This window comes from Primulina tabacum, chromosome 1 (assembly GCF_025594145.1).
Source record: "Primulina tabacum isolate GXHZ01 chromosome 1, ASM2559414v2, whole genome shotgun sequence".
Taxonomy (NCBI): domain Eukaryota; kingdom Viridiplantae; phylum Streptophyta; class Magnoliopsida; order Lamiales; family Gesneriaceae; genus Primulina; species Primulina tabacum.
This window is the reverse complement of record NC_134550.1, coordinates 13,509,256-13,520,105: the sequence shown is the minus strand read 5'-3', so window position 1 is coordinate 13,520,105 and position 10,850 is coordinate 13,509,256. Positions and strand designations below refer to the sequence as shown.

The 10,850-nt window shown below is 32.6% G+C and overlaps 1 protein-coding gene and 1 long non-coding RNA gene across 4 annotated transcripts; both read left to right on the top strand.

Moving 5' to 3' along the window:
• Positions 1-2,868: 2,868 nt before the first annotated feature.
• On the top strand, positions 2,869-4,874 carry LOC142518115 (uncharacterized). Its single transcript, XR_012813475.1, has 3 exons — positions 2,869-3,463; positions 3,550-4,410; positions 4,509-4,874. It is a non-coding gene; the product is annotated as an uncharacterized LOC142518115 (long non-coding RNA).
• A 765-nt stretch (positions 4,875-5,639) lies between these two features.
• On the top strand, positions 5,640-9,512 carry LOC142541998 (uncharacterized). 3 transcript variants are annotated; one of them, XM_075648448.1, is made up of 10 exons: positions 5,640-5,789; positions 6,593-6,659; positions 7,032-7,225; positions 7,373-7,632; positions 7,702-7,905; positions 7,985-8,077; positions 8,371-8,478; positions 8,552-8,637; positions 8,720-9,068; positions 9,149-9,510. In XM_075648448.1, the coding sequence occupies exons 3-10, from the start codon at positions 7,045-7,047 to the stop codon at positions 9,251-9,253; spliced, it is 1,386 nt and encodes a 461-aa protein (XP_075504563.1). In that variant the 5' UTR covers positions 5,640-5,789; positions 6,593-6,659; positions 7,032-7,044; the 3' UTR covers positions 9,254-9,510. The 3 variants fall into 3 exon arrangements, with proteins under 3 accessions (XP_075504563.1, XP_075504565.1, XP_075504570.1); XM_075648450.1 differs by lacking the exon at positions 6,593-6,659; XM_075648455.1 differs by lacking the exons at positions 5,640-5,789; positions 6,593-6,659 and having other exon boundaries at positions 7,127-7,225; positions 7,399-7,632; positions 9,149-9,512.
• Positions 9,513-10,850: the final 1,338 nt, after the last annotated feature.

Sequence of the window (10,850 nt, the reverse complement as noted above, 5' to 3'; positions counted from 1 at the left end):
GTACATCTGTGAATGCCATATATATTTATTAACGTTTAGGACCAACACCTATAAATAAGAATGCATCAAGGCTGAAGACAGCTCTCGAAACTACTACTGTTTTATCAATCTTCTTCAAGCATTCAAATTGCGCAACATCCCTAAAAATATTCATTTTTAAGATGTTTTTGCATACACTAAGTTTCTCATTAGATCGATTAAGGATCGTTATTGTGTACTTTGTATTCTCACTTATCTTTTAAATGTGGTCGTTGTTGTATTGTGGTAATCAATTGTAACTATCAGAAGTCTGTTTCTAAACAGATCAAGTTGAATTAAAGAGTGCAAGAGTTTCAGTTTATTAGGGTTGTTGAACCGAGCTGAAGTGGATTTGTACAAGTTGTACCGATTAATTCTTCTAGTGAAATTTTTTTGGAAACAGAAGAAGGAGAGACATAAAAGCTTAGCCTTCGAAATTCTGTAAAACAAATTCTTTTCTCTTTACCTACTATTACTTACATGTGATGTTAAGATTATTATTTGTGCTCATAAATCAACTGATGTAAACAGAGCTGTTGCTTTTATATTATATTCACTAAGTAATTTGAGCAATTTTCGCACTTCGAGCTTGTTTCTAGTAGTTCAAATTACTTAGTCTATTTGGAATATTGACGAAAGCTAAACAGCTTAAAATTAACATTATTTGACATAGTTTGCATAACAGTTCATTCATCCATCTCTAAACTGTTATCTTTGATCCTAACACACTTTTGTAAGAAAACGTTGATTGACAGTGGCTAAAGTTGGTGTGCCAAAAAATTTGGAGATTTGTTTTAAATTTTTGAGAAAAATCATTTTACATAGAAGCAACTTAACATTAAAAATTCAAACATACTTTACAAGTTCTATGTATATCATCAGAAAAAATTCAATGATTCTGACACCAAAATATTTTTAACTACAACCATATCAATGTTCTCTGACGACAATTGAACATTTCAGTGATAGATAAAACCAAAATAAATGAAATTCAGAAGTTATTGATCGAAGATCAAAAAAATATTGGTGGGTAAAAACACTACAAAAAAATAGTTGTTTTAGAACCGGTTATATTGAAGTGGTTATTCAACCGCAACTAATGTATAAGGTGTTAGAAGCGGTTATTAATTATCCGATTCAATAGAGATTCTGTAGGAGCGGTTATATTAGACCGCTTCCATTTAGTGAATTCAGAAGCGGTTGTTTGGATGCGGTTTACGAACCGCAGCAAAATAGGAAGGGTTTAGAAGCGGTTACATAATATCCGCTTTAACAGAATTTCATTCGAAGCAGTTTACTTAACCATTTCAATTTAATGCATTCAGAATCGGTTATTTCAATCGGTTTATTAACCGCACCTAATGGGTATGGTTTTAGAAGTGGTTATTTATTATCCGCTTCAATAGAATTTCATACGAAGCAGTTAATTAAGTTATACCGTCTTTATTTAGTGAATTCAGAAGCGGTTTGTAATTAACGTTTGTAAAGTTTTATTTTGAAGCGGTTGCAACCGCTCCTAAAACTAAAACATAAGCAGAATTTCATGCTAATTTAAACGAAACGTAAGCAGAATTTATTTTAAACAAAACGTAATCAGAGTTTTATTTTGAAGCGGTTGAGAAGCGATCAAATCATTTTAAAAAACATAAGCAAAATTTCATGCTAATTTAAACATTTACCTCACATATTTCATTGATTCGATCGGCGGCCACCAAGTCCACATTGGAATTGTGCTTGTCATTTTTAGGTAATTTTCCAACTTATTTAGAAAAATTAATCAATTTTTTTTTCTTGAAATCCTGATTTTTTAGATTATATTGTGTTCCATTGCTAGATTAATCAAGAGTGAGGTTGATAGATATATTGTCAGTTTTGGCCCATATTTTAATTTTTGATGTTTTAGATTATTAAATTTTTTATATAAATGATTTTTGAATACATTCAAAACAAGTTTAAACATATGTATCTAATATGTTTGTTGAAATGACTAAAAGAAAAGGTGTTCGAAATTTTATTTCCTCACATACCTATATGTTGAACTATTTTAGTGTGTTAGGATTGTACAATAGTGAAATTGATTATGTTTGAGTTATATTATAGGTTCAAACAATGAAGGCATGGATGGATTATCCTCGTGGCAGTCTTGAGTATCAGGTGGGAATCCGAAATTTTTTACGTTATGCATTTGCTAACACGACTGATGAAGTCACGAAACCGTGTCCTTGTCGTAAATGCATCAACTCATTGAATCATGATCGTGAGACAGTATATAAACATTTGATGATAAACAGCATTTTACAAGATTATGACAAGTTATGGCAAGCCAGAGCAACGTGAATTAGATTTGAAACCATTGTCAGGATCTGATTTTATACAAATGACCCAAAATCGGAATGTGGTATTTGGTAAGAGTAACATATCGAAACCATCTGTGCGAGCAAAAACAGGTTCCACTGAACAAATGTGGAGGAAACGAAGCATTTTTTTCACTTTGCCTTATTGGGAGTTTAATTTGATAAGACATAATTTAGATCCTATGCATATTGAGAAAAATGTTTGTGACAATATCCTTGGAACACTTTTAGATGATTCTAGCAAGAGTAAAGATAACGTTGCCGCACGCAGAGATTTGAAAATATTGGGTATTATGAAACAATTATGGCCACAACCACAACCAGATGGCACCGAATATTTACTCCCTGCATGTTATTGTATGTGCAAAGCTGAAAAAAAGTTGTTTTGTTTAGTGTTGAAAGATATTCGTGTCCCTGATGGTATGTCATCCGATATTTCAAAATATGTTGATGTTGGACGTTGTAAGATTATGGGTCCTAAAAAGCCATGATTGTCATGTCATAATGGAACAATTTCTTCCAATAGCTCTTCGTCGTGTGTTATCAAAAAAGGTAACTGCACCATTAATTGTTTTGTGTGAGTATTTCAGAGCAGTGTGTGCAAAGTCCTTGCGAGAAGATGAGTTAAAAAAGGCTGAAGAAGGGGTTGTATTGGTTTTATGTCAGTTAGAAAGAATTTTTCCACCTTCATTTTTCACAATAATGGTGCATTTGGTGGTGCATTTGGCATATGAAGCAAGAGTAGCTGGGCCTGTACATTATCGGTGGATGTATCCAATAGAAAGATATCTTGGAAAACTAAAAAATTTTGTTAGAAACAAAGCACGACCCGAGGCCAATATTGCAGAAGCATACTTAGCAGATGAATGTGTTGTGTTTTGTTCTCGTTATTTAGAGTGTACAGACTCGTTTGGCAATAAATCCGCAAGACACCAGGAGACCCCCGATAATGAGTATCCTTTACTACCATTGTTTCCACAAATAGGACGACCTACAAAAAAGCGTCAAATATTCACTTTGGAAAGCAAAACTCTGAGCCAAGCTCACAGATATATCCTTTCTAATTGCACAGCTCTACAATCATATCGTGAGTAAGTATTATTTTGTTAATGTAATTTCAATTTTATTGTTTTGTCAGTACTACATGTTTCTAACCATCAATGTTGTGGTGGAATAGAGAATTAAGAGACGAATTGAAGAGAAAGCATAGATATGGTCATCGTCCAACTAACTTTCAGTTGGATTATATGGTTCGAATGCAATTTCCAGAATGGTTTACTAAAAGAGTAAGTAACATATCGATTGATTTATTGGTAAATAGAGTGATTATTATTTTAAAAATATTAATATCAAAATTGTGTTTGTGTATGTATTATAGGTTGATCGGGCAAATGAAAGAATTGATGACTTAACTCTAAGGGCACTTGCACGTGGTCCGAATCCTGTAGCATTTAGTTATCATGGGTTCAATGTGAATGGTTTTGCATTTCGCACAGTAGAATCCGAAAGAAACAAAAAAATGCAGAATAGTGGAGTCATGGTGCCGTCGATGCATGATAATGACGATAATGAGTCAACCTATTATGGACGGTTAACTGATGTTATCTCACTTGATTACAGTGGTCATGGACGAATAGTTTTGTTCCGATGCGATTGGGTTAATACTACTGTTGGAATGAAAATTGATCCTTTAGGATTTACGATGCTGAATTTTTCGCGTTTGATACATACAGGAGAACGAGAAGAGCATGAACCTTTTATTTTGGCTTCGCAAGCTCAACTGATTTATTATGTTCGTGATCCAAAAGAAGAAGATTGGCATTCTGTTATTCGCTACACACCAAGAGACACATACAACATGGGCAATGAAGATGATACCGATACAATGCAATTCATTCCTAACAATTTTTCAGATGTCGAATTTTTGTTGGATGACGTAAACACTATAGACATTGAGTTAACAAGAAATGATGTAGATGGCTCAATCGTTGATGGCATGCCTATTGTGAACCATGAAACTGATGAAGAATAAGGGGAGGTTGGTTTACATGTCTTCTGGTAAATTGTCCTCTGTTTTATTTATTATTTTAATATTCTTTAATTATAACTCCCTGACCTTATCTGTTTGAGTTTCAGATAAGCTTGATTCCAGATAAAGAGACAACTTAAAGCCAGGGGTTATGCTTTTATTGAGTATATATTTTTGGTTATCAATAAGGAATGTGATTATTCAACCACTTAAGGCTGATTTATGTTTTTTTCTTTAATAATTTGGTTTGTTTCCCTTTATTTTGTGATCACTTCTTTCTAGTTGTTATGATTTATCTTTCAAGTCTCTTAATTGAACTGCATATTCGTATTTGCTACATAGATACTGTATTCATAACAGGACCACATTTCTCTTTTTGGAGTATCGAAATTGTTTTTCTCCCCTGGAATCTGACACTTAACAATACATGTGTTTATCATGCAACTGGTGAAGAGTTTGGTGGTGGACTTGGAACAACTCGTGGTAAAACTGTTCCAAATGTGTAGTGGACAGTTGATTAGTGATGTGCATCCATTTTTATCTTTTGATTTTTTTGTTTCGTTTCATGGTTATTGAATGTTAAATTAAATGTATATTCAAATTAATGTAGAAATTTTAAATAAATAAATGTTGGGATCATGTATATGAAATATGCTTTTATATTATCAATCCACGAGGCATACCATAGGTTTTCTATTAATTACTTCTCCAAATCACATTAGTTGTTTATTATATATAATTGTTCTTATATATTATCAATCCACGAGGGCATATACAACAAGCTTTCTGTTATTCACTTCTTCAAACAATATTTGTTGTCTTTTATATTTAGTTTTTTAAAAATAATTACTATTAATTAATAATGTAGTAGACTTAATTTTAAAATACAAAAGATAAATGTACGAGAAAATCCTATTGTGTAGGACTACATTCTATCAATTTTAGTATGAAAAATTATTGAACTATTATTAATTATTTTTTAAAAAAATCTGAATTTTATATATTTTTTCTTAAAATAAGATAGTTTTACATTATAAATTAATTAAATTATCATATAACTTCGTTTAGACTATAAATAATAAGTGAAAATAGATGGGAATTTGGTTAAGGGTCACTGTTGTCGTTTATCTGGAAAGACCCGAAGGAAATCTTAGACAAAAACACGTATTACTGGTTTAATTAGAAAGAAAATTAGGAGGCTTAATTAAAAATAAAACAAAGCGTACGAACCGAGCTTGTTTCAGAATCCCGCATTTTTTTTCATTCCCGCCCTCACAATCGATTTTTCCCCATCTTGTGACCCGACGATCGATTTTTTCCCATCTTGTGTCGAAGAAAATCTATGCCCTATACCGAGTTGCAATCGTTTAGAAAATCTTGTTCTGGAGGTAAATTCTCTTCCCATTGCCGTAAAATTTCTTTTATTTTGCTAAGGATTTTGATGGTGGTTATTTTAATATTGTTTTTGTTCTTTGTTTTGATTATTTAATGGAAACGTTCTTAAGACCGAGCATACGGGAAGAATTTTATGAATTTCAGTTGTGCAATTCTTGGTTTAGGGTCACCGAGTAAAAAAGATGGATTTATTTGCGTTTACCATTCTCTTATTTGTTTGTTTGCACTGTAGTTTTCTTTTAAGCATTTCAAACCTACAGAAGACCCGAAATAATTCAGACATGATAACTGGTATTTTGGGGATTGTAGCAGAAAGCTAAGCTCTAAAGAGGGAAATATTTTGGATTTATGTTTCCAAACTAAGCTTAAACCTGAAACATGTAGTTGTACTCTGTAGTTGTAGGAACAGAGAATCTGAAGGTGAGGGCAGAAATTACAATGGTTGTGAGCATAGGAAATTGTTCGGTGATTATTAACTTGCTCGATTTAAGTGATAAGTCATCATGAACTTGCAAAGTTTAAACTCTATATTGTCTCTTTGATTTCAGCATTGTAATACTCTTTTGTGATTATAACTGTATGTTCAATCTGAACACAACATATTATACTTTCATAAATATTAATTTATTTTCTATTTGTTTCCAAGAATCAGGGTGTGCAAAAATATTGCTTTAAAGATCAATCACAGTTGAGAACCTGAACAGTATAAAACTATAAATTACTAGATATCATGCAATTATTTTTGTTTCTACTACCGATTAATTTTTTGTTTTGTGTATTTGTGTGTGCATTGAAGATGGACAAGGAAAACGAGGACTGTTTTAAATATTAAGAATTCCAGCAAGTCTCATGTTGCATTTAAGGTATTCTTGTTGCTGTTTTTGGTGATTTTGTTAATCTAATTGTTAATTCTGATATCTTTTGAATTAATATTTCATATAGTATGTGTCCAGTGAGCGAATAAATGCAAAACGGCTTTGATCTTGGAGCATTTTGTTATAGTATGTGTCCAGTGAGCGAATTTGTGACTTGGGTTTTGTTAACTCTTATGTAAAAATAATCTTTCTTTTATTAATATTTTATGGTTATATCCAATTGTGACATTTACTTTATCTTTATACACATGCAAGCTATATACATAAATCCTTTAAACTCATACTAGTGCAAATTATGGTCTTCTTTATATTTTAACCATCTTCTCGACTGTTGTAATTTTATATTATTATTATTCTCAGGTACATATGAAAAATGGCAAACAAAAGACTTCAGAAGTTGATTAAGAATATCAGAAAGCGGTCTAGGGGACAAGAATCAAATAACAGGTGTGATGATGAAGTTGGATCACAAGACATAACATCACATTCACCACCGGAGACCCAAAACAATGCACTGGAATCACAACAAGATGACGAGGAGTTCCATGAGGAAGGTTGGAAATATATTTTTAATATATATGATTAAGTTTAAAGCACCAAATAACAATCATAATTTGCATATACATATATATATATATATATACATATATATATATACATATATATATATACATATATATATATATATATATATTTATCAGGCGAAAATGAAGTGTTGCCTTCGCAGAGGCAGCCGAATAGACGTGGGAGAACTGTAATGAAGGAGGTTCATGCATTGCATCATGATGATTTGTTACATGTAACGTTTAATGAAAGAGGCCAACCTTTTGGAGATTTACAACCGGTACTGGCAAATTATGTGGGGACAATAGCTCGGAATGGAGTTTTGTTGCCCCTTGATTATTTAGACTGGAGAAAAGTTCCAAAGCATCGGTTGGAGGAGGCATGGAAACTTGTTATTGTAAGTTGAGAACTACTTAATATCACACATGAGCTTCAAACATTAACATATTTATGTTTATGTTTATAGGCACGATTCATAATCTCCGATCAACATCAAGATTTTGTGATGCAAATGATGGGGGTTGCATGGAGGCGATGGAGGACCGAAGTTAAAGCTACATCTTATGACTCCAATATCCCATTAGAGGAGCTTGTGTCCATTCGCCCTATTCCTCATGGGTTGGCAACAGAAGTTTGGGAAGGATTATGTGCGTACTGGAAGGCTACTGAGGTAATCATGAGTATTTATTATTAAATATATGTATATATATTTTTATGGATATTCTTAGTAAAACATAAATTTTTTTCAGAAAAGTTCTAAAATAAATCGAGAAAATGGAAAAAATAAAAAAGGAACTCATGCACAGGGACGAACGAGTATCCCTTCTCTGGAAGACAAATTTGTAAGCACTAACCTGTATTTTTCTTTGCAAAAAGTCTCATATTACCTATTTGTTGTTTGAACTTTGATGTTATAGATAACTAGTGTTATATGCTTTTATGGTGTTGTAAATATAGATTAATAATTATATATGATGTAGTTAAAATTTAAAGATATGTTGTTAATGATCGATTCTAGTTTTTCTTATCATTTATTTTGTTGTTTGTGAATGTGTGAATTAAGAGTATAAGTTTTGTTGTTTGTAAAATTTCAGCAGTCATATTTTTTGTATATATGATATTGTTCTTCTATTAGTTAAAAGAGAATGGTAGGAAGCCGACTCGCATCGAAATAATGCATTTGAGTCGGAGAAGTAAAAAGAAAGGAGGTGCTCCAGTTGATGCTGAAGTCATACGCTATGAGGTGCTGATTGGTTACAATTTTATATAATGACTTTTGAATAAATTTTTCATTTACTTGACGTTTTGTTTGTTAGAATTTGTTGGATGAGGCTGTTCAAACTCGCTTACAAGACATGCCTGAGGGGACACAAGCAATAGAAGTGCATGAGGATGCATTTCGGTTATATTTTCTTTAAAATTTCATATTATTTTTGTTAATGTTATTACAAAATATATATGTATTAATTACAAGTTTTATGCAGTGATGTATTTGGAACCGAGCATTCTGGCCGAGTTCGATGTCTGGGAGCAGGAGCACTGCCTAGCCAAGTCTTCCCTGAACAATGCAGGCGAAGCTCATTCTACAATAGGCAAAACTATCATTCTACTTTGGAGATGACAAATAAATTCAAAGAAATGCAAGAACAAATGAAGAAAGATATGGAGATGCGTGAATCGCAGTTGCGAGCAGAAATGGAGGTGCAAAAAGCACAACTCCAGACAGAAATGGAGAAAATGAGACAAATGCAAGATCAATTCGAAAGTTTTACACGTGTTATGCAGAGTATGATACCTGGAGGGTCTAGTTGGCATGAATTGTTACCAACACAGGTATTTACATGTTATAAAATATCAAATGAAAAAATTGTTTGCTTGTTCTATTCTATGATAATTTCGATTTATTTTTACAGATGGCAACTGTAATGACAAACATCATTCAGAAACCCATTTATGCCACATCCAATGAAAGAGAAAATGATGGCAGAACTCCTCCAGAAGAATCATCTGGTGATTAGATATTTAAGAAAAAACATACTTTAGTTTTGGCCTTCGTTTGCAATCATCAGTATGTTTTTTTTTTTTAGAATTTCATGTTTCTGCAAACTTAGATATTCATTTGTGGATTTTGTTTGGTTTCCCAGTAAATGACAAATGTTTTTGTTGATTTCGAGTTATTTATTTTATATGTATCATGTTTTTTTTTTCCATTTTCTTGTGTAGAAGGAAATGAATATAATAATTTGGAATTGTTTTTTTAAAAGATTTATGAATTGGTTTACAACCGCTCCTATAAATAATACAAGCGTTACTTAACCGCTCCTATATCGCCTCGAGAGCAAAGTAACCAAAGCGGGTCTTTTCATTCGGTTCCCAACAGCTGCAAAAGAAATGGAGCACCAGCGGTTAAAACCCGCTTGTGTTGCTACTTATAGGAGCGTTTGTAAACCGCTTCAAAATAAATGGACCACAAACGGTTACTAGCCACTTGTAAGAGCGGTTTCATACCGCTTCAAAAAATTTCCGCACCAGCGGTTACACACCGCCGCTTGTGTTGCTACTTACCGGAGCGGTTTGTACCCGCTTCAATAATATTCGTTAGAATCGGTTTCAATTGCTTCACCACCGGCTGTGGTTACGGTGCAATAGATGCTAAGAGCGGAGGAAATGGAGTCAGTTCAATAACCGCTTCGAATAAATTCGAAGCGGTTAAAAACCGCTGCACATAGTCCCAAAAACCGGTTCTAAAACACATTTTTTTTTGTAGTGAAAAAATGACTTGAACAAAAAAAATATCTCTTTTTACTTTTGTACATACTACTTTAGTCGAGCATACACACGTTGTAGATATTTAGAATATATTTTTCTTTATTTGCCAGTTAACTTGATATTTATGTAAAACAAATGTATTTTCAATAGTTTTTTTTGTATTTTATAATTTATTATGAATAATTTTTGTGTTTTTATTATTATAAATTTCATTTTATTTCTTTTTTGTCTATTTAATATTTATTTTGTTATTTTCAGGGTCATGAACTTTATTATTTAGATGTGGATAATTTTGGAAAAAAATTATTTTGCGAAGCATGTAAGAGCCTCATGCTTAATAAATAGTACATATATTGACATATTTTTTTTATTTTATTAATAAATTTTTTTATTTTTAAAAATTAACTCTGATACTCGGTAAAATAAGGTGGGTTTTTTCCGGAGACCCAGAGCCGACCATGCCAATGTTTCCGACCCGAGGCGAACTTGAGATCACAAACGAAATGTTAGAAGAGGTTGGGAGAGTATCTCAGTGTATCCCCTTCGATACTCAAGTCAGAAACTCAGGATATATGAGAAAGCAGCTATGACACTACTTAAAATTAATTTATTGCCTACAAAATAAAACCCTCAAACATGGTACTTATAAGAAATTAATGTGGGAATCATACGCATATAGCTCACATGCCCCTCAGCCGAGAGCACGCCCTCTTGGGCAAGGTAATAATATAAGAGCTTGCCCATGGGACAAGACTACAGTTAGGAGCTCGTCTTATAAGGGGCGAGCCTCCACCCTTGTTACTTTCATTGGTCATGTACTTCACTGTAAGGCTCGAGATTATTAGT